The sequence below is a fragment of the Micrasema longulum genome, unplaced genomic scaffold, assembly GCF_059751315.1.
Source record: "Micrasema longulum isolate JH-2025_06_02 unplaced genomic scaffold, ASM5975131v1 h1tg000331l, whole genome shotgun sequence".
Classification (NCBI taxonomy): Eukaryota; Metazoa; Arthropoda; class Insecta; order Trichoptera; family Brachycentridae; genus Micrasema; species Micrasema longulum.
Window position 1 is genome coordinate 697,667 of NW_028277535.1, and position 24,781 is coordinate 722,447.

At 30.5% G+C, this 24,781-nt stretch overlaps 1 protein-coding gene across 2 annotated transcripts in view; it reads right to left on the reverse strand.

The window, feature by feature from the left end:
- Positions 1–24,781, reverse strand: part of mew (multiple edematous wings) — a 221,931-nt gene that overhangs the window by 11,839 nt on the left and 185,311 nt on the right. The window contains exons 2-8 of one of the 2 annotated variants that reach the window (XM_088225104.1): positions 17,070–17,197; positions 15,201–15,230; positions 8,464–8,581; positions 6,061–6,174; positions 5,395–5,606; positions 3,980–4,190; positions 887–1,283 (exon numbers count right to left, since the gene is read on the reverse strand). In XM_088225104.1, coding sequence (XP_088081230.1) covers positions 887–1,283; positions 3,980–4,190; positions 5,395–5,606; positions 6,061–6,174; positions 8,464–8,581; positions 15,201–15,230; positions 17,070–17,197 — 1,210 coding nt within the window. The remainder of the gene's footprint in view (positions 1–886; positions 1,284–3,979; positions 4,191–5,394; positions 5,607–6,060; positions 6,175–8,463; positions 8,582–15,200; positions 15,231–17,069; positions 17,198–24,781) is intronic. The other variant, XM_088225105.1, reaches the window with a different exon arrangement.

Below are 24,781 nucleotides of genomic sequence, written 5' to 3' on the forward strand. Positions count from 1 at the left end.
AGTGTAGTGGCTGACCCATTTATCTACCGCGCTTGAGATCCTGGGTTTGATTCCTGACAGAGTGAATATTGCTTTCAACCGTTTCGAAATTTTAGGCAAGTTTTAGAAACTCTCATTCGAACCGCTGTCGTGTCGATGATTTTAATAATTCCTCATATCCTAGTGTTTCATCAAGCTTCTAACAGATGTCTCTGAGTGTATGAAATCTAAAATCGTTCGAAAAACTTAACCTCGACGCGTAAAAAGGCACACGTCTTTATGCGCTTTTTTTGTATGGCTGGTCCTCTGAGCATGGAAACGGAGAGCGCGTTAACGCGCTTTTAGCGCTTAGCCAGATAAAGGCAGTTGTATATCTTCTTCATGTAACAGGTAATAGAAATATGCCGCATTTTATGTTCCAATGCAGTTTACTATGCCTCATCATCCTCATTCCCCTTTCCGCACATAATGGTGCATAGGGCACTGCATTGGTACACCAACCACAGCGTATCTTGGTCATTTTTGTTACATGAAGGTAAGATGATCAGTCTTACGCTTCAGGTGCTAGTCCAGGGACTATGAAATATTCCAGTGTAAAAACAATTTTTTTTTAAAATAAATATTTCATGGAATCGAACACGAGACCTCTTGCGTGGCAGGCAAATGCACTGCCCACTACACCGTGAGACGGACAAAAACTGTGCACCAGAAGAAAATGATGAATGGTGATGATATTGTATCAGTATCGAAGACTAATGATTTGAGCCCTGTTTTACTATAATTTGGTTTCTATTTTCTAGATTAGTTATTTACAGTACAAATATACTCCCAAAATTTTAATATTTTGGTCAATAATTATAATAACAAAATTACTTATATAAAATAATAGATCTAATCTTTCACTTACATCTTCATAAGCTCCTACAAGAAGATCGGGGTATCCATTTCCATCAAGATCAGTTCCTCCAGATAAGGAATATCCGAATGTCTTCAAAGTCATCGGCAACATCTCTGCGGTGATAATTTGCTTTGGTTGATTATCAAGCCCCTTCTGTCTGTTTCCGAGATAAATAAACACTACTCCATAACCGTCATACGGGCTACCGATGGCAAGATCATCGCACCCATCTTTATTTAAATCTCCCGCGTTCGCCAGAGCAAATCCAAACCGGGATTCTGGTTTTCCAGTCAGTTTCAAGTTGTAGCCAGAATCAAACCCATAGTTTTTGTTGATGTAAACGTAGACTGCTCCACCAGACTCGCGTCCAAAATGAAATGGGGCGCTAATGACCAAATCAGGTATACTGAAAAGGAAACATGAATAAGACACAAACTTTAGTAATTATATTGAAGACATAAAATGAATATATCGTGGGTGTTCTGCGAAAAAGCACTAAGTCAAAATTTTTCTGTTTTGACTTAATGATTTTGCTGTTAAAAAAAATACTCTACAATCTGCAAAAACACACTAAGTCCTATCTACACTACAAGTCGAGATATTTTCTGTTGTCAAGGTAACATAAATCCGTTCAGGGGAAAAGCACCAAGGGGCAAGGGACATTGATGGCCCCATCAATAATAATATTTCGGATATATTCAGCGGAGCTTATGGAGCTGTACTGACTTGAAAAAATGTGAGATTGTTGGTCGGCGACATGATATCCTGGGGATGTCTAGTAAGTGATGTCTACATGTTTCACTCAGGGGCAAACGTGGCAATTATTATTTCCTTTCTTTTCTCTTTTTACTAATTAATTATTATTTTACCTAATGTAATAGGTACTGTACATTAGATAAAATGATTACATAACTTTTTAATTAAAAAAAAACATTTCTCTCAAAGTGACAGTAGTAGGTACAATGTCACTTTAATTTGAATTCTTTACTGTGCTATTATGTATCAGCGAAAATGCACTAAGTCATGTCAATCCACTATTATTTTGAAAAAAATGTTCTGAAAGTTCAGTTATTATTTATTAAACCATTGAATAAAATGTAGTAAATAGATCAATTTATCATTTTTTCAAGTTGGCTTAGTAATATTTAGTATAAAAAAAATATTTCGTTACAAACTTTGAACTTCAATTATCGCATAAGTAGTAATTTTGACTTAGTGCTTTTTCACAGAATACCCATGATATCATGATTGATGAATTTACACAAGTAAAAATAAGATTTTGGGATTCGTTTTTTGAATATTTTTTTCCAAACAGTGTTGCCAGCAATAATTTAAAATTAAGCAGTACCTACATACATATTATTTAATTTTTCTTAAATGTAGGTATAATTTACACGCTTATTGAAAGTCAATATATAAATGAATAAACAAAACAACACAAGGAGATAGTCGGGTTTCAATAAATAACTACACATTCCAAAAGTAATCAAATGAACTAACACAAACAAAATAATATTGTCAGTGCCATATACTGCTATCTTCCATGTACTCATTAAGTCCATAATATGCCTTTTTTAGAAGTACGCTTTTTATAAAAATTTGAATTTATTGTCCGTCATAATTAGGACATTATCGGGTATTCTATTGTAGAAGCGTACGCAGTGCGCAGTGCCCCACAAACGATATGCTTACCTTACTGAGCTTTAATTTCAGGATTACCAATTTGTCTTTACTTCTAGTATTGTGATTATGTTTGTCGCTATTTCTTTTAAAGAGAGATATATTTTTACGCACATACATAATATTCTCATAAATATACTGACTATATACAGTCATAATGTTTATTTCTTTAAAAAGATTTCTTAAAGAATCGAGAAAATGTATGTTGTAAATACCTTGCACTGCCCTCTTTTGCAAAACAAAAACAGCGGAAATATCGACTGCCTGACCTGTGGGGTCTAAATGCCATAAGACATAATAGTGTGAAAATAGCTAAATAGTTTTTTTTATTTTTTTCATTTATTTACAATTTTAAAAAACCCGTTAGGGTTACATTAGAAATTTAATATTGTCTAGTCATTTTATGTCTCGTCTAGTCTAGTTAGTTCAGTCATCATGTGCTTTTTCAGATTGATTTTAAATTTGTCTCCAGTAAAAGTTTTCAAGTAGTAAGGTAGGTCGTTGTAGTGTTTAAGTCCATTATGTAGTATTTTTGACTGTCCTGTGTTTGTCTTTGCTTTTTTAATATGATAGTGTTGTTGTTGTCTGGTGTTATATTTGTATATGTCAGCATTTTTGACTAATATTATGTCGTCGTCTTGTATGTTTCCAAGTGTTATTTTGTGCACAATTTTTAAGGTCTCAATTTTAGTCAAGTAGTTTATGTCAAACTGGTGTGTTGTTTGTACAGTTCAGTCGTAGAGGTCAGGTAGGGTAGGTTGTATGTTAGTTTAAGAATTTTATTTTGTTGTCTTTGTATTCTTGTTATGTCTGTCTTGTTGCCAGTTCCCCAGAAGGCGATCATGTAACTCAATTTAGTTATGGTTAGTAACTAGGATAGCTTGCCTACCACATACCGCACACCGCATCTGACGACTCAAATCTCCTTGGTGGTACCCACATACAAAGAAAAACTGCCTGAAGTAACTCTCTATATTCTAGTAGCCTTGATACTTTTGTGCAGAAGATAATCCAGAAGTATATAATATGTACTTCAATGGATTGAGGAAAAGAGAGAAGTGAATTCGTTACTTACCGGGACATTGATTGATTGAACATAATTAATTTGCCTACTAGTACAAAATAAAGATTTTTCTTCGCAAGTGCAAAAAATCACAAAGTTAGATAGTGCAATAGTTAGACAGGCACTGTGGCGCAGATGGTCAGATGGATAATTGTGAAAATGGCGTCGCGAGTTCGATTTCCATGAATTACAAGAAAAAAAAATGGTCCGAGTATTGTGGTTTATTTTTCATAACATCCTTCCAAATCCTTACTTTCCCACCTGCTGACAACCCTCAAAAATAGAGGCTTAGCGAGTTATCCCCTTTTTCAAATATTTTAAAAAGTCAGAATTATAATTTTATCCTGTCTTGTACTTACCCGTCTCCATTTAAATCAGCTGTTGCAAGTTCATATCCGAAATTGGAAGCAAACTGCTCTCCACTGATAATAAGAGATACATTAATAGGATTCCACGGAGAGTATGAGTTCTTGGAGAATATAACAACTTGCCCCGTTCCCTCAGCCCGAGGGGCACCAGCTGCAAATGACATATTTGGACCGAAGTATTTCCCTCCAGTCACAGACATTCCTAAAAACATACATTTTTTTATGAGATTATGCACATTTATTCGTAACATACCATATTGATAGTTAATAAATCATTGTTGACAATATTGACATGTATAATAATACATTTAAATATTTTTCTGATGATGTACAGATCAATACTTTAAAATAATACAATTGAAAACAAAAAACGTCGCCTTCATTTGAATACAACGTTACTCTTTTTTTTTTCTTGTGTATTTGACATTATGATTGAATATTTTTCATCGTACAAAATAGCATTTATTTCTGTCATTTGAATGAAGATTGTTGACAGAAAAGATTTAAATTTCATTTCATTTTTCGAAAAACGCACATCTCAAAAAAGCCGTACATTTCTTGGGATACAGCGTAAGTCAATAGTTGGTCAGAAGTACAGTAGTTTACATATGTTTGGATCAAACCTCAGAATAATAATGCGCTACAGCAGTAGAGATGCCGTTTTGCTCAATTGCATAGAACAAAAGTGTTTTTGGTTTAACAACAGACGTGTGACGGACGGTTTCACTGCTGCGCTTGCGATTCTCGAACTAATTACCTACAGCCTATTGTTTTGCTGTAAACTATAGCTTACTTTGTGATTGATAATCCTAGAATGATTTTTCGTCCGTATGGGCTCTATGGCATTATACCGCTGAGGGTAAAATACTTAAAAATCATGTATACCTTAAAAACAAAATATTTAGTAAAAGAAATACCACTAAAAGTTCATACGAAATAACTGATTTATGGAGTTTTTATTGTCTTCTGTAAAGTTATCATTTAGTGACTTGCGTTGAATTAAAATCTGGCCACAAAAAGAATATTGAGGAATCAAACATTTTATGTAGTAGCATGCTTAGAGCACTACATTTTGAACACCAATTCTGTACGCCAAAATATAATAATCACTGCTTATAAAAATATTTTACAAACATGAAACCGATGTTGATTTAATAAATATAAAGGTTTATTCTGACAGGTATTTTTGTTTCTTTTGTTAATTGTAATCATTCTAAAAAGTTTTTTAAATTGTATTTTTCCATCTTTTCTTATCGTTACATTTCTTTATATCTTGATTTATGTTTTAAAACGACACATTTTAGGTAACGTAAAATACCTATCTAAAAATAGGAAATTAAAAATAGCAAATAATTTAAAGTTGTAGTAAGTAGTACGTAGTAAGACAAGAGGCTAATTTTCCATACCTAAATAGCTGTATTTATCTACAGGACTGGTTTCCTTCAAGAGAGGTCCTAAGTAAACAATTTTGTCTCTCTTAAGAAATTCGTCGATGGTATCCATGACGAAGACAGTTCCTCTCCAAGTGTATGGACCTGGACTTCCAAGGATCATGGTACCATCTTCCAGAAGAGAGCTGCTGGTACCAGCTTGACAGTAGCCAAACTCTTCGTGCTCTCTAAACAAAGACAAAAAAATCATAATTATGACACCATTTAAATTAATAGTAAAACTGACAATAAAAAATACATTTTTTTTTCAAGCGCTTGAGGTTGGCTGGCCATATAATTAGAATGGATGACGAAAACCCCATAAAACGCCTAACTCTCTGAGCCACAAGGACGACAAAGACCAGGAAGGCCCAAAACGGGTGGATGGACTGCATCAGTGCGGATACGGAAGGGCAGCAAACCGGGAGAGTGGAGGATTCTCCTGGATACAGCCTAGGCCCACCCAGAGCTGTTTAGCTTATGATTATGATGATGATCATGTCCAAAATATGAATAAGGAAGACGGGAAAAGACGAGCCAAGTCAAACGTTTAAATAGAGTTTTCTCAAAATAGGAAATAATGCATTTAGAGGGTCATATCAGTATACTGACGATACATTAAATTTTATATGTGTAACAAACCTGTTTATAGGACGGCCTTTGCATGGTTCCCAATTATTATCGTAGTTCAGTTCATTATCCAAAGTATAGCACAGTCCTTGACCGAACTGGGACTCTCCAGTTTTTCTTATATACCTGAAAGTAGTCAACAATGTTATGAAATATCTTCATAAATACTTTTTACGCTGTGGTGATGGTGCAGGTGACGGTATGTTTTAGTATTTACATGTTAATTAAGAGTTTTAATGAAGAGAAAGGTACGCCTCGAAACCGGCAGACATTAATAAGTCGATAAATGAATACAACTTTTGTACTTTTTATTTATTTTATATTTTTAAAAACCCATTATGGTTGTTATTTAAGAAACATTAGTGTAGTCATCATATGCTTTTTCAGGCTGATTGTCTCCAGTGTAATTTTTCAAGTGGTAAGGTAAGTCACTGTATGGCATTAAGTCATCAAATACAAATATTAATTAACATTAGATAAGTAAGCACCTACATTTTTTTAATATATTAAGTGTTTACATAAGTTGTGGCTGTTGTTTTCCTAGATAAACATTTGTTTGCCAAAGTATGTAAATTAATTTTAGTCTATTTTATTATATCTTATATGTTTTTAATTTCTCTCTTCTTTTCTTTAAAAAAAATCTTTCTTTATTTTTACCTTTCTCTAAACTTAATCTTTATTATTACTTAAATTGATTTTACACTCTTATTTTATATAATTTATGAAAGATGGTGGAGTTCTATAATTGAGAATATATGTAAAGAACGTTAGTTATGCTTACTTAAAAAATGTATGTATTTTATGTATTCTTGTTGAACTTCCAAATAAATTTTAAAAAAGTAGATTTCAGTGTACTGTTCACCCTGTTCCCGGCACTCACTCTTCGAATCCCACTCTACCCTAACTTAATTCCCATTTTCTAATAGTGAGTTATTTACAACTCGTTGAAAATGGCCCTCAAAATTAAATATTTGCATAAATTATAGGAATGCAAATAATTCTTTAATTTAAAAAAAATCAAAAATAATTCTTAACCTCTGTACTCGTATAACTGCTACCTTTTTTTGTTTATAGACTTTATTGTTTTATGTTTTATATAAGCAAATTTGTATTGTAAAAGCCCTATGGGCGTTTAATGTAAAAAAAAATTTTTTTTTTAATATGATCAATTATGTGTCAGGGTGAATCAAGAATACAATTCTGTGTGTGAAATAGAACTAGAATCCTAGACGAGTGTAAAAATCCTGAATAAGGAAATCGAGTGGGGATAAGTCCGCCTTGTGGTGTAGTGGTTGGCAAGGAAGGTTCACATGAAGTATTGATTAAAAAGGCGGTTCTAATCTGCAACGTTTCATGTTCCTGGACTGGCACCTGAAGCGTAAGGCTCACCTTACCTTTGTGAAACAGATGATCTATATACGCCGCATTTGACGTACCAATGCAGTGCCCTATGAACCATCGTATGTGGACAGTTAAGTATAAGATTAATGATATTTCACTGATTTCACTCTACCTTGGAGAGTGTGAAAAAACTTTCTGTGTTCAAATTCTCACATACAAAGAGAAAACTTGGAAAAAAAAGGCGGGTTTCGCTTGACTCGTGTCATGTTAATAAATAAATATAAATTATTAAAGGTTAACTAACATTTGTATGTGAAATATGTTTTGAACTGATTTTCCTGATATTTTAAAAACCAGTTTGTCGATTGTGTTCAGATATTTTACGTTACATGTCATGAAGTGTTACCCACATCAAGTAGATACATTTTATTCTCAGGCACTTGTTGAATTATTGTGTAAATTGTTATGGTTCTACTTAATTTAAGAAAAGTGGTTAATAAGCACTCAAGGACATTGTAAAACTAACTTTAAATTAGGTTAGTGAAGGTATTACATGAAATTCGGTTAAAAAAAATTTAAAAGAACTAACATCAGTTTTTGTTTTTGTTGCGCCACAACGGGTCAAGAGGCCCAATGACAGTGGTGAATTACAATACAGAACACACAGGGCTTAAGAAAATTCCTATTTTGTAATTTCGGCGCGAATCAAACTCGGGACCTTCCGTATTTGAGGCGAGCGTCTTATCCATTTTACCACCGGCTGCCATTTTATGCAATTTTAAGGAAAATAACTTTTAAGTTTAATAGTTAAAAAGAAATATGTCTCTCTATCTCAGTAGGTACTAAGATTTATTTAGATAAATTAACAAAATCTAAAGGAAATAATTCATAACTGGCTACACTACAAACTTCAAAATCACAAGTTGTGTAAAAGTTTATTACACTGTACATTTTTCACTTAGGTCTTTTCACCGTTAAAACTATGATATTTATATTCATGTCGTGCTCAGATAACTATTTTTTTTTTTTTTTAAATATTTATTTTAATTTTTTCAAAGAAATTAAATAGTTTACCTGTGTGCACAGACAACGACTTTCCCTCCAGAGCCTTGGCTTCTAACAGACACACCGAGCCATTGTCCATCCTTAATTTCATCAGCTCCAGGAGTCCTCAGGTCATCAGAATCGATGGCTATATTTTCAGTAAACATTTATCAGAATATTTGCATTGGAAAACAATGAGATCATAGTTATGAAACTATTGATGAAGAAATTATTTGCACATGTGCCATTAAAAAATGAAAAGGAATGTTTGCAATTTTGTATTCAATTTTAAAGATATTTTTAAAGTGTTAATCTAACCCCAAATATTTTATTTTATTTATCTACATGACACTGGCAAGTGCCTAGAAGAAATAATAGGTAAATTTTCTTTCAAATAATTTGATTTTGCTGTTTCTCAAAGTAAATTAAAGCAAGCATTTTCAAATATTATTTACAAACATTAATGTTGTCTCAGCCCCCTTGGTTATTATATTCCCCTTGTGAATATTTACTAAACAATTAAGAGCTAAAACATTGAATATTTAAATGTATTATAGTACAAAATAAAATAGAAAGTGTGACTTAACCTAAGTGTACAGCGATGCAGCAAATGGTATACACAATGTGTAACACCGAGAGAGACAGAGTCAATTTTTAAAGTGTTATTTATACAAACAGTATTTTGAATATGCCCAAATATTTGTAGGCACATAAATACCGAGTTCAACACTTAATGGATTTAATCAGGATTTACTAATGGCAAAAGCAGTTGCATTATTCCAAATGTGTTTTAAACCAATTGCACAGATCGTATACACATTCTGGCAAAAGGATTTAAGTCGATAGACATTTGCGGTTCAAATCCTTTTGCTAAAATGTGCATTAAACCTGTGAAGTTGATTTAAAACATATTTGAAATAATGAAACCGCTTTGGCCAGAATCGTGGCCTTGCACGATCGATATTAGGTCATAATTGACAATTACAAAGCTTGCATGGAAGTATTTTGACAAATTGGAAGTTAAATAAACTAAAATATTGTTAATGCATTATGATTAACAGCGTTATGATAATTATTTAGCAAATTTTGAGCATTTTGAACCAAACCAACTCGTCAGTTGAATTAAATCATATTAGAAAATTAGTAATTAAAACTCTTTGCAAAGTATTTTATGCATTTCTCTCGGTGTGTATTTTGGGTGCAGGTGATACTAAAAATAATTGAACAGGTTCCACAACATCTGGTGACTAAAATAGATGATGATTGTAATGGAATAAAGTACATCTGAACCTCGTGATGAAATCTAGATTGGATGCATTACGTCTGCAGAATATTCACAATGCTCCTAAAATAAAATAAATCCTGAAAATGCCATGCACAAAAACCTTTATATTTTACAATCGATTGTATTGCAGTTTTGTGTATTTGGCTAATAAAAATCAAGATATAATAATTACAGTGCTTTAAATTTAGTTTAAAAAATTGTGTTATACAAATACCTATAACGATTCCAGTGAATAATCATTAATCATTATTATTTTGAATTCCATTTGGTTTTAATTATTACTTGAGAAAAAAGTTTTCTAGTTGCATAACGTGTAACATGTTTTGCCTTCTTCTTCTTTCTATAGATCTTGCGATCTGTTTGACAGGAACAGAAAAATATACTTTTTACCATAAATAGTATTAGCTCATCTACGCTTGACAAATCTCTTATAAGTCGTAAACTTACTAGAAAAATTCATGAGATGCAATATTGTTTTTTTTATGTAAAAAAGAATCTGCATTAATTAACCTGAAACTTCTTACAAATAATTCATACTGTATTATGCAAGAATCTAAAATTAAATATGTTGAATATTGATAATATTTAAAGGGGGTTATTTTCCCAACAAATTAATGTACATCTCATTGATAAATTCCGTACAATGAAATGCATTGTCTGTGTGACTGATAGTAACTTGTGTTTATATTATTTAATAAATATAGAGATGTCTCATTCAAAGACCTCTCTACTGATATCGGTAATCATAAAACATTAATAAAAACAATGACTTTGTTTTATTTATATATAGGCACCACACTACATTCTTAGAAGAGTGTTGTAAATCAAATTTTATTCGAAAATATTATCTGCTGTTTTATTCTTTGCCTTGAAAGAATATGTTATAGTAATATAATGTCTTTACAAGACGAAACGCGTCACATATATTATTATAAAATAAAAGTAGAATCAAATCCAATAAAATGTTTTATTTTGGATACCTCGCCAAATTTAAATATACTTTGACTGAACTTTATTGAATTAGTTCATAATGTCTTAAAAACTTATGTGAATATTAATTACATCTCTTACGTCCTTGATTTATTAATATAAGTATATTTTTGAATACTTTAAACCTTTCTATGTCTTTTTTTTCGTATAACTTATTTTTTAACACCCTTCTTCTCACCGGTAATCTAATTTTTTTCTATCTCTAGATTATTGTATTCATGGAGCTGTTAAATTTAGACCCTTAATTGTTTTAAAATTGCATTTTATTTTATTTGTTGTTTTACTGTGACAAAGCCAATTTTCTTCTATGCATTCATTCTTTTTAAATTTTAATATTCATTTTTGTTGATTTTAAGTAGTATGTTTATTGCTTTGTTATGTAGAATTTGATTGTATTTTTTTTTCTAAAAAGCTTCCTGTCAAAAAAATATTTGCCTAATAACAAAAAAATGGATACCTACCATATAAACAAACGTAGTGATAAGTTATTGAAGAAAAACAAATACCAGTAGGTAATATGAATTTTAAAAACTTCACACATAATTTATTTAAATTAATTTTTCAAAAGTAAAAACCCTTTTTTTTCTCACATGGATCATAAAATATTGTGCCGTGTAATTATACAAATTGGTTAATATTTTGTAAGCAAATGCTCAATTTTAAAATACGTCCTTATTTTGATTCCGTTTTTTTATTCGGATCCTGCGCGTGCATCAAATTCTAGGTAAAAATAGAAAAGAAGGTGGCCATCACATTTTAAACATGGGGGGATCTAGTAAGAGTCTATCCATTTTCAAATATGAGATTTTTTTTTATTTTTATTCAGAATCTGCGCGCATGTACCCCCGAGTAGTGTGCGCACAACGCGTATTTATTGCGTATTATTTATTACGCATCGCCACAGACAGATTTTGAGTAAGAAAATAAACCATGTAATACGTTGAAATAGCATTTGCGAAATTAGGTACAAGATTTCTTGCTCGGAATTGTTTTCAGAATTCTGATCCATGTGATTCGGCCTTTACTGCGGTTAGGCTATGGCTATACGTACCTAGATCAAGGTTGGAGAAAATAGAATCGGCGCAGAGGGCTAATGTAAATATTTTCGATATTGTAAAACGGTTACGTCCGATGTCCGGCATAAATAACAATTTGATTCGCGGGTCGAGCGGGCATCGAACCCGTTCCACAGATAAATAATGAAATGAATCGGTGCCAATATCATTCATTACTCGAAACCCTCCGATTAGAGTTACTAACGCTACAAGATACTGATGTTCTTTATTGCCCACTTATTAAAATCACGTTTCAAATATTGACACAGTGTCAACACAGTTCATTGACAAACTGACAAATCACTCCTTTCTGATTGAGATATAAACCCATGCTGAAAAAAACAGAGGACATTCTCACTCTTTTGCCTCGAAAACGAGATTAACTCTTTGCATTTTATTCAACATAAATTAATTTAGGCTATAAATATAATACATCGAGTGTCAGAAAATTACGTTTAGCCAAAATTAAAACGTTAAATATGATTTAATTTTTTTGTAAAGAATCTAAAATTTTAAAATTATTATCGAAGTTTCAAGTAACATTGATAAAATTTTTAGAGGCTTTATAAAACTTCCGTTAGATGAATTTGATCTCCAGCTTTTTTTATCATTCTATTTATATTAAAAAACGTAAGTACATTAAAAAATGAAATAATCGCTTAAACATCAAAACAAAATTCACACAGCAGAATATAAAAAAAGCACGAAGAAAAATCCTTGTTAGATCAATGTCACAAAAAATCACACGAAAAAAGCAAATCACTCTGAATTAATTAACATAAATATAACTTTATCATATCACCTGCGGTAAAATATTCACTTAAGTCCTTTACTGAAGATACACCTTGCTAGATTTTTAATACTTAAATTTGCATTATTGAAAACATGTTGGCGTTGGAGTCATTTTATCAATAAGCATAGACTTCGACGAAGTGGTCCCAATCAATAGCGTGTTAAGGAAGTGATTAAATGATAAGGTATTCGTGGCAAAATTACACGATTTCGGAAAATAACGGTTAGAAGAAATATTCGACAGGCTAAGTGAACCTCATTAAATTTGTAAGGTGAAGAAATGTGAGGTGAATTAATAAGGTTACGTTGCTGCTAATTGAATATAAATTAATCGGATTATAAGGTTACCTTGGCGCCATTTCAACATCGATTACATTATTAGATACATTGAGTTATTTTATAAGATTCTGTTATATTACTTTTCGCTACCCCTCCTCCAAGATGGCGATAAACAATACTTACTCGGCAACGAATCTACGGATATTATTCAGATTATTTTTTATTCTGGTTCTATTAATGTTGTTACTATTCCTGTTATGTTTTAATCGCTAAAATATGTACGTCTGTAAAATTAATATAAGTTCTAACAAGACCAAAACCATTGCAACATTTTAATTAGTGTTAGTTATGTAGAATGTTTCGATAAATTCTAATATCAAATAATATTTGAAGTGTGATTTTTTTAGCTGGTCAGTTTTTTTTTGTAATGTTAGGAACATTAATTTCCCAAATTTCAATAATTACTGGAGCCGAATTATTGTAACAAGATTTTTCAACTATGGCAACATATTTTGTAAAGCAATAGGGATGGGACGCAGTTTTTTGAGCTATTGTTAGGCTCGTCGGACATAATGATTTGATTTTAAATGCCTTGAATAAACTAACAAATAACTCGCATCCGCATCATTACAACTACGATAAAAATATTTGTATTCCTTTTTATTTTCTTTTGTTGTCTCAAAAAGGAAACAACGTTACTATAATGATTGTAAACACAATTATAACTGTAATTTTGAAATTGACGGACTGGTTAGATATTTCATATCGATTATACAGCCTAAATATTATAGAAACATGAATACAGTAAGACATTAAAGTATAGCATCCTATATGCAGTGTAATAGGAAAATATTTTGTTATAAATTAACAAAAAATAAACGTATTTTTCACGTTACTTTATTTGGAGACAGCCTTGAATCATTAATTATTATGTTAATAAACTGAAAAACATTTCTTATAAGGCTAAGTAGCTTTAGAAGTGAATGTAATCGTCAACTTACGATCAGAGGGGAATTACTGAAGATTAATGTAAGATAAAAATGACGAGATGCGAGTCCATAATAATATACCGATGTTATGAAGCATAATGTAACTTTTATTCGCTCACCAAATACGGAATAATTTGTGAGTACTTACACGAGTAGATAATAAAGGTCAGCGCGAACGAGTTTAAATAATTTCGGTTAAAAATAATTCAATCAAAATAGCTTTCTGTGTTGAATTTTAAGACGTCATTAGTCCAAGTTGATCAAAATGGCGCCAGTCAGTGACGGAAACGAAGATTTTGTAACTTTTCCCCTCGATATTTAAATAAAAATTTTGAGAAAACTTCTAATTTTGCAAATTGATTTTGCGTTTTGCATGGAAATGGGACATTCCATTAATGGTAATAAAAACCTAGAATGGTTTTGATTTTTCTAGATGTTTGTATTTTACCAATAGGTATCTCATCTGTGAGAATGTTATTTTTTATAATATGTAGATATAAACGTTTATAACCTACAAATTTTACATTAAAAATCCCATAAATGTACGTAGGTAGGTATTAAAACATTAAATTAAACTCGTTTGTACTTCATCTAACATAGTTTATAAGCGTAGAAGTATCCATACATTTTATCATTTTATATATATATATATGTATATATATTTTCAAATAATTTTAATTTAATGGCGCGTTACCTTGGAAGTGTTTTGCCATACATTTTACCGTGTGGCATTCATTTATACCTGCGTAAATAATAATTCATTTAATAATTTTGGTAATTTAAAACGTAAGTAGAAGTAAATATTTAATTATTGTGAATAATGTACAAAAGTGGGATTTATAATATTTACCTGAAGCATTTTTCATGTTTAAATCCCAAATCAAAATAATATATGCGAATATGTATGTGGTTCTAAGTTTAAACTAACATGCATTTAAAAGTATTTGTAAAAAAACATGCACAAAAGCGTAAACCGTAAGCAAAATATCATGCAAATGCCCAACATGCTATCAAAAGCTCTTGGATATTATGGCGAAATCTTTCTTTGGCGAATTTCATTTCTGGACATAACGTTTTTTAAAGATGAATATTTTCGTACCTAAACAAATAAGATGATTTTATTTATATAGGCATGAGCAAATTAAAAACTCAATACCAACAGTTGGTTGAATTTGTATTTTTGGTTTGTTCGTTGAAAACTGATTGACCAAAAATGATATTCGCCGCAATACTTAATTTCAAAACAGCAGCTCCGAAGGATTGGATAGTAAGTAGATGATAAAAGAGTGAAAGATTTGGTTAATATATTTTAAGAGTATTAAGAATAAAAAGTTTTAAAAAGTAACAAGATATGACAGATGGGAGACCACCACTTACAGTTGTCATACTGGCCGCCAATTAGCTTCGCTTCACGGCGGCGCCACCGACAAAAATTAATCAAGTTGAAACAATTTGAAAAAAATAATCACAGTGTTCATTAATTATTACTCAATCAGCGAAATGTTTGTATTTTGGTGAATCCGCACAATTAACACACACCATCATTTCGCCGAAGCAAATCTATAATTCTAAAAGCAATTTTATTACTAGAAGAGGTATTCTGAAAAGTAAACTAAGCATATTAACATACAAATAACATTATTCCTAAGTGATTTATTTGGCATGTCTAATGTGAAGGTAAAATAATTACTAATCATCATACTAATGTCAGTAGGAATTTATAAGATTGTTTAAATAAATTATACTACCGAATATTTACCTAATCGATAATTGGATATTAATCGCTTGTTTATCTATTTGTTAATCTTATAAACTCCTTTATTCCTCTTTTTTAATTTTACTACGATTGGCTAATATTTTCGATACATGTCGAATTGTATCGTGAGTTAAAAAGTACCCATTTAGTATTTTTTAAATCTAATTTATACATAATGTTAACTTGGTTGAAGGCAGTACTTGTTGATAATATATCAATCTTAGCACACATTATTAAATTTATACTGTAGTCCTAATAATTATAAGTCAAAAGCAATAGTATGTATCTATAGCACTCATTTATAAATGAAAAAAACGTAAACCAATAACCCGTTCAACACTTCTTTCACAAAACAATACTTCAGCAGAGCATCTTGCACCATTATTTTGACAAACCCAACAAACAAACATCCCGCTACTTATATTAAGAAAATATGGGAATCATAACACATTTCTTTTGATTCTTTTCTTAGACAATAACAGTTGCATACAAACTGAAGGCCAATGAACGATGTATGAAAATCAAAATTCAAATTAAGTTCGGTAATGTTTTTATTAGAGATGTACAAACATGATATCGTCTCATGCCAAACATTTCTATGTGATTTCTGAAATGCACCATATACCAGATTATTACAAATTATTAAACTTAATAATAAAAACAATACTTTTATCCTGTAGTTGATCCAGATTAATATGAAATAAAATACAATACGAATCCAGAATTGTATGTTCATATTGTATTTCAATAACTCGATTCAACACAGTGGCATTTTGAAAAATTTTGACTCTGGGCAAAAAAAAACATATTTCGTAACCCCGGCGATAAAAATCAACAAATATAAAGTTATTTTTAAAAAACATGTATCTTCATTTTCAATAAAATATAATGGAAATAACATTAGAAATAAAATGAAGTTGTGAAATTTTTATTTTAAATTCTAAAATTATGTTTGTAAAAACGCATGTCTTAACTTTTATAGTTGAAAAATAAGCCGTACTGTGGTATACTATAATGGTTAATAGTCACTATTATCGCCGGAATGTATGTAATTTGCAAATGTTAAAATAAAACAAATCGATTTACTTTATCAAATCGAAACCGTGTAGAAACGGCACAGCACTAATTAAATCTATGAAACATCTATAGTATAAATCGAAAACTAGTATCTATGTATATACGTATGTACGTTTTTTCAATGTAATTTTATGGTCAATGAATGATTCATTGAATTCAGTGACGTTTTTTCCTTCAAACGAAAATCGGTACCTACAGCAAGAAAAATATTTCGAAAGTGAAGTGCTAAACTAAAAAAAATCAACTAAATTTGTAGTGTACGAATACTTTTTGTTGTATTTCAGTACCAAGTACCAACACACGCGTGTGAATTTGCTAAAGTGTGTTATTTTTATCGGTGTGACATTTGCTTTTCTTTGAACTATTGTTTCATGGGCTGTTTTTGTCGTTTATTTATTTAGATTGAAACTCACAGCGTTTTCCATCAGTCACAACCTGCTCGCAGTCATTTAGAAGCGTGGTCATAGGACACTTCCACAAGGCTCCGGATTTGTTGGTCCCCGGTTGCCTGTTCTGGTCCAAAGGCGCCCCCACGAGTAGCCTGTAACGATGACAATAACAATAAGAACCAATCAAAGATTCGAAAATATTTATTTATATCGTTGAGCACAAAATTCGGGAATTAAAAGCAAGAAAATAACATTCATAATTATGTGGTGCAAGTTATCAATGAGGACACCAATACGCAATGTCAACTTATTTTTATTTAATTAACGATATAAAAAAACCACGTATTACTTTTATAAACAATAGAGTAAAAATGTTTTTTTAAAAAACAATTTTTAAACTTTCCGAGCCTGAACGTGAGAAAAGTCCGCGAATTCCCGAGGGGGTACCAGGAATACCCCAGCTTTAATACGATAAATACGACTTTAAAAAAAGTCGTTACGATTGTCCTGGGCTGGTATTCCGAACGAAATTATAGCGTGGTATAGCGCGTTTTTACATACTAAATACGCATTATAGCGCACTGTAAACGCGTTCGGAATACCAGCCCTGGTAGTGTTTATAAAACTGTTCCATAATGTTTCGAGTTTTCTGCGAAATTCATACATTTTTTCATTAAATACTGTTGCAAGAAGTTGCTGAATGACATCGCGCTGCTCTCACTGTAACACTTTAAACAGCACTGATCTAATGTCACGTCACCCGTTAGCATAGAGGTACAGCAGGAAGTTGGGAGGAAGAATGCGTATAAAATGTAAAGCGCGAAATCCGGATTTTTGCGGTTATGACTAGAAAAAAACCACCAAATAGCCAAAAAACACGTGCAAACTGACCAACATATCAAAGAATATTAAACTGTAAAGGCCATAAATTGTTATGTTTGCTGTTTGCCCGGGGAAGCAAATATAAATGCGAATATTGAAAGAATTCGGCAAAATAATATTTTTATAATTTTGATGCGTTCTTAACATTATTGAGTAGGATTACGCAGAAATGAAATCAATGTGATGATCAACAAAAAAGTCATTGGAAAAAATACACCATCTGGGGGACCCTAGATCTAGATACCCAACGTAGGGGCCTAAGGAAGGGTTCAATTCAAATAAATATACGGAATATAAGAAAACATGCACATAGAAATATTCGTATTTTATCTTTTATGATACTAAATAATTAATGAATCGTAATAACAATTATTAATTTCGTATTTTACGGATAAATAAAAAAAAATATTACCATTGCAAAATGGGTCAGTTTCGCTAAAAAAAGATAAGTCAAAATGTGTCAAATAAAATATTTCTAGCATTACATAAAAATGAGTAAAATAAGTTACTTCGTCTAACTTATTTCACAGTAATTGTAATTTTTATCTAATACGCAACATTTTAAAATTCAATTTGCCTTACATTTTACAACAGTCGTAATAATTTAGAAATTTCTCAACACATACCTAAACGTCTAATAAATTATTGGAAATTTTATTTAGAAATCTTCAAACTTATAAAAGGTCTTATAACTAAAACCGTAAAACATCGCAATCTATTCATTATAAAACTTCATAAAATTATGCAATTTACAACTGTTTTTATTAAATACATTCAAACAAAACTTAAATTCATACGATTGTTATTACCTTATACTTTAATTATTTTAATTTAAACTCTTTTATTTCCATAAATATATAAAATCGTGATTTACAACTTCTGCTTGCAGTTGTATATAACATAGAAATTTGTTTAGTCTCCCGCCAGTCTGAGGATGTCGGTCACTGGTAAAAATTTGTAAATAAAAGTGTAATAAAACTTTATACGTATTTTTATTATTATAATTAAAATGTAGTTCCACCAAGAAATGTCAGTAGAAAAACTCAATATGGTAACCTATAATTTTAGAATAACGTTTTTTTATTAATGTTATTTACTCTCATTGCTGAACAAAGCTATTTCATTGCCTCCTTTTAAAATTTATATTTGAATTATTCAAAACAGTGATCAATGTTTCAATTAAATATTTAAATTAAACGTATCCAAATACGATAGCTGTTTCTTTGCATTTGTTCATTAAAAGAGAAGTTTCTCTAAAAATAGGAATGTCAGGTCGAGTATTAAGTATCCTTGATGATTTATGGAACAGGTCTAATAATAAAGGAGTAGAAATCACATTAATCAAGTGCAAGGTAAGAAACCAAATATCCCACGTAATTTATCATATAAAGTCAAGAATTTAGATAGTACACATAGGTAGATACGTCAAATGAACTCTGGTAAAAAATGACATGTCATGGGACATTTCAAGGACAATATTAATGCAGATGAATTATTATTAAAGTGCACCTATTCTTGGAGCAGTATTTTATCTTTTAACTAAGCATCTAATTAATCGTAAATGGATTCAACTGGTTATTTGTACCACGGGTAAGACGAAATAGATAATATTATCAAAACCACTTAGGAAAAGAAAGTGATGCCATCTTGTCACCATTTTATAACTCGACAGCTCATGTTCGAAATTAGGGCTCTAAGAAAAATATCATGATACTCGTATTCCAATAAATATCCGATATACATAATATAAATGAAAAGGTGTTAGTTATTTTGTTGGTATATTACTAAAGAGGAATAGACTCGATCCTTTGATCCCTGAACGTAGTAGAGTTTGTGAAATTTTTATTTTTGAATCATGTTAATTTTAGCTTTACAAACTATTACTTGATTACATTGTTTTTATTTTTAAAACCCCATATATACAAAAAATAGTAGTACAAATTTGTATCGTCAGGGAATTGCAATAATATAAATATACCCACAGAGGGAAACTACATAAAAGTTTTTACTTTATTTTGTAAATACAAAAAGCGGATTCAAATAAAAATATCAATTTTACACACTCACAATAATCAATTATTATATAAATAAATAAAATTAAAATAAAATACGTGGCTTTAAATTACGTAATATTTTATGATGTAATCAGAAGATGATAAATTGCAAGTTGCAGATAATTATTTTATACTATATTGGGATAAAAAATAAAAAATTTCAACTACGATAATTTAACACCAAATGGTATTTTTGAACGAAAATATCACCATTCAACTGAAAATAAAGGTCAAGTAAATTTATTAATCAATTAAGTTTGGCGAATACAATTACTATTTCGAGTTAATAGCTACGGAGTTGTTTATATGGAAATTCCAAATTAAGTCAACTGCGTATAAGGGGAATAAATAATTAAAATTAAAATGTCATGTGTACAATGTCCTTATAAGAAAAGTTGCGAGTTAAGAAATATTATAGTTATAAGTACCTAAAGATATTTCGACAATTTATTTATTTCAATAAAATAGTAACGTATTAGAGTTAGTGTAATAGGAAGCATATTTATTTATTTATTTATGCATCAACGGTTCAAAGAACCTTTTACAAACACATAATAATTTACAGAAATAATCACGGCAGTGCACAATAATCATGTAGTTCATAGTATGAAATAATAGAATAATTAAAACTAAACAATTTAGTAAACATATAATACAAAGAGTTAAAAAGAAACATAACATTTCTAAATATATTACATAATATATCGGACTTGACTAGTGGCATCATTCTAATTAGTTCGTTTTTATTAAAATAATTTCTTTCATACATTTTCAAGAAATTTACAATTTATTGCTCTAATTTTTACCGTGCGTCATAAAACATGTTTTATCCCAATTTCCCGTAGGGCTGAACTTCCTCATTATTTTTTTGAAGTATTTTGTTATTACACATATATTTGTTTCGCCCCCCCCCCCCCTTCCCAACATTCAGCAATGTTTGTTTTTTGCCGTTTTCTGACATTTCACGGCAAAAATAATCGATTGATTCGATGTTTGAATTCGATTACTTGCATGTCTCGAATGCTTGTATTTCGATTATCTAAATATTTCGATTATTCCCATCATTACATGAAATACTCGAGTCATAGAAACTTAAAATAGATACCGCTGTCATTTGTGGTATTTGAGAATGCTTGCCATAGATAAAAGAACAAAGGGGTGCCATACATCGCATCCCGTCTCGGGAGATTATTAGGAATTAGGTAAGACCTACCGTAAAGGATGGGGTAAGTACTTAATACCTAAGTAGCTTCCATAGGTCGTGAGCATATGGTTGGGTAATTAATTACTAGATAAAATTTAATACTCGTTTTTTTCCTAGCTCAGTTAGGGTGCATCGTTAAATGGATTTTCAGAGAAGGAGAAAAATTATTTAAGTATTTTCGTCTATGTAAGTTTGTAGAATTTTTTTCTGTACCTACGTACCTATTTACTATTTTACTGCAGCTTGTTATTTTCGTATTTTTATCTTAGCTGTTAATTATTATGGCTTAAGACAGGCTCAGCCTAAAAAACCATAATAAGTTAGTGTATGTGTAAACAAATGTAGTTTGAAATCAATAAAAACAATTCAAGTTCATTTCATCTTTGCATTAGCCGAATCCATATTACAGTACGGAATAATCGGATGGAGTGGTGCTCTTAAAACAAATATTTTACCGGTTGAAAAATACAAAAATGTATTATAAAAGTTATTTTTAAAAAACCGTCAACTTTTCCCACTGTTCAATTATTAAAAAAAAAAAAATTTTGATGTAAAATTGTTATATAAAAAAAAATTGTTAGCTTCAAATACATAAAGACAAAATAAATAGTACTATTTCTAGGTCACAAAACGTAAGTACGCGACTTAGAACAGGTCAAATTAAAAACAACTACAGCACAACATCATTATACTTACAGAGGAATATTTTTCTTTAATGAAATTAACAAAAATAATAAAAAGTACAGCCAGGAATACAATATATTTAAGAAAGAAGTGAAAAGTTACGTATATAATTATTCTTTATGTAACACTGATTAAAAACATCGTTTATAATTTATGTATGCTATCCAAAAAATATTCATAATTAAAATAAAATAAACTATTGTAAGACGTCACTCCCCATTATGTACACAGGAATTGTTTATTTCTTTTACGTAATGGGAAACGTTAATGTAAATGTATGTATTTAATTAATGTAAAAAAAATGTATATAGTTGTAATATTGTATTTTTAATTTGTTATCTGAATAAAAAAATAACTGTTTTTTTTAACCAAAATAACATTACAAATAGCATAAAATATTTCAGCTGTTATACCGGGACAACTTAAACCAGAAACGACCAGGTTCGACATAATTAAGGTATAATCTTTAGAGACTATACCTTAATTTTAATTATGTTATGCCCTTAGGGATATACTCTCCAATACTGAGGAGTATTTGCTAGATTGAGTTTTTCCTGTGATGATGATATTCCACAAGATTTATTTTGTATGTGTTTTCATTATAAAAAGTTTAATATTTTTACGCCCTACTAATAAGGTTTTGGTTTTTGACATTTACGACGACCAGTAAGCTAATAAAATATTGAAACCTGAGAATTGAAATAATATTGGTTGGTAAAATAAAGAAATTTACTTTAACATCCATAACCTACCCTTTCTCAGTAAAAATGCCCAAAACGGTGATAAATTAAAACTTTTATTTTGCTTGCTCACCAACGCGCTCGTATTCACTTAACATATATAAATAAATAAATAAAAATGTGTTCCGCGTGTTTTAGGCGGAGCAGTTAAGGGGGCAGTCCAAAATTAAATCTTAACTTTAACAATAGGGTATTTTCACATGTCAGTAATAATGTTTAAAACATAATATCATATTTATTCTGAGCAGATTTTGATTAATCAATAACATAACTATCATCAGAATCAAAACCAGTTTTTTTAATATTTTTAAATCGGGTTCTTAAAATAAGCACATGCAAAACGTCTCTCAGTTGGCGTCACGTCAACGTCACGCGTTATGCCCGCCGACTGCGCCTCTATCAAACATTGCGTACAAGTATGGCGCGAAAACGTCACACGTGCCGTTTGTCCCATAAGACGCGAAACGTCTCGTTTTTTGGATAATTCAAAATATACACATTTAAACCTTTGTAAAAAAATTATCCGAACTCCCACGAAAAAAGAATAGTACCATTAGCGTCGTACTTTTTTGTTCTAAAAAAACGAGAAAAAAACCTTTTGACGGACGAAAATGTTTTATTTTATTTTATTAAAATGCATATGCGATGGGATTTGAGCTTCAATTTATTTTTTGTTAAAATATCGAAAAAAAAAAGAAATTGTGTTTATTGAAAAATAACAACAACAATAATAATAAAAAATATGAAAATACGCTATTCTTGGTTTTTACTCTTATACCAACTTAGATCGAAACTATATGATTCGTTGTCGCATAGACTTAGGTTTTTTAAAAAAACATTTTAATGTTACAGTATTAACATGCGTATTTTTCTTAAATAAAGACTGTAAAAAATACACCATCAATGAACTAACGATTTTTTTTTCTTACGAACCAGGGGTGCTATTCTGAACCGCTCTCGCGGGTCGAGAAAAAAATTTGTCTTGTGTATTTTGTGTGTAAATACGTGTAATAACAATTTCTCGCCGTGGTTGTTTATCGTATTCGCGATCACAATGGATATCCGTGAAAACTTAATATTAAATATCAAAATATTTACGTTTCGCGACGTATAATCCTGGTGCGCAATTACATATTTTTGTTCACCGTTGTAAATATGAAAAGTATTTCAAAAGAGCAATTTTTATTTATTTATTTATAATTTATCATGCTATTTATTGCATTTAGCCAGCGGTTGGCAAGCCAAATGTCAAGAAAAACAGTCGCCATAGTAATTATATTTTAATTTTCTTTTTTTTAATTAGATACTCCTTACTATTTTGCAAATGCAATATATTGTATTATTTTTCATAGTAATTTATTTGTGATTGAGCTACTGGGATCATAAAATCGCACCCCCAGAAATACACTGTGAGATGTTTAAATTGACCAATTTGCCGGAGAGCAAAAACAAAGTTTCGAAAATTTATTAATGCTCGTAATTTAATGTATATTGAGATTATAATTCATAGTATTTTTTAGTATATTTGATAATTTGACTGATAAAATTAATATTTAAAGATCACGGTAGCATCATGTTACTGCAGTTTTCTTATCGATATTTTAATCAATTGATTTCAGTGGATACTAAAGTTTGTGGTACCTATATTTCGCTAAAAAAAATGCAAATATACGTGAGTTTTCTCCTATTTTTTGAAAATTTGGTTAAAGTACATTCATAACTAAAAACAGTCAAATTTAGACCTACGACAGTGTACTTCTGGGGATATGATACCCATTTTACGATCCGTAATTGGATGGTGGCATTGAATCAACCTGTTTTGTTCGACATATCTACAAGCCTACACTTCGTGATTGAGGCTCACCTCTGAAAATGAAAAAAAATAACTCCCACATTTCGTGTCGCGACATATGCCGGACACATTGTCTTTCTACTTGATGGTAATTATTGTTGGCTGTTGTATTGTATGAAGATTTTTATAATTCTGGGGAGTGGTCTGATGTTATTTGATTGTAAAGGAAATGAAAAAGAAAAAGCAAATAAATAAAACACGTCTCACGAAGTTCATTCACATTATCGGTTGGTATTATTCGTAAACTGTTTTAAATAAAGAATATGGCAATAATAAAATCTTATGTAGCCTTTTAGAAAGTGTCAAATAATGTGAAAGAA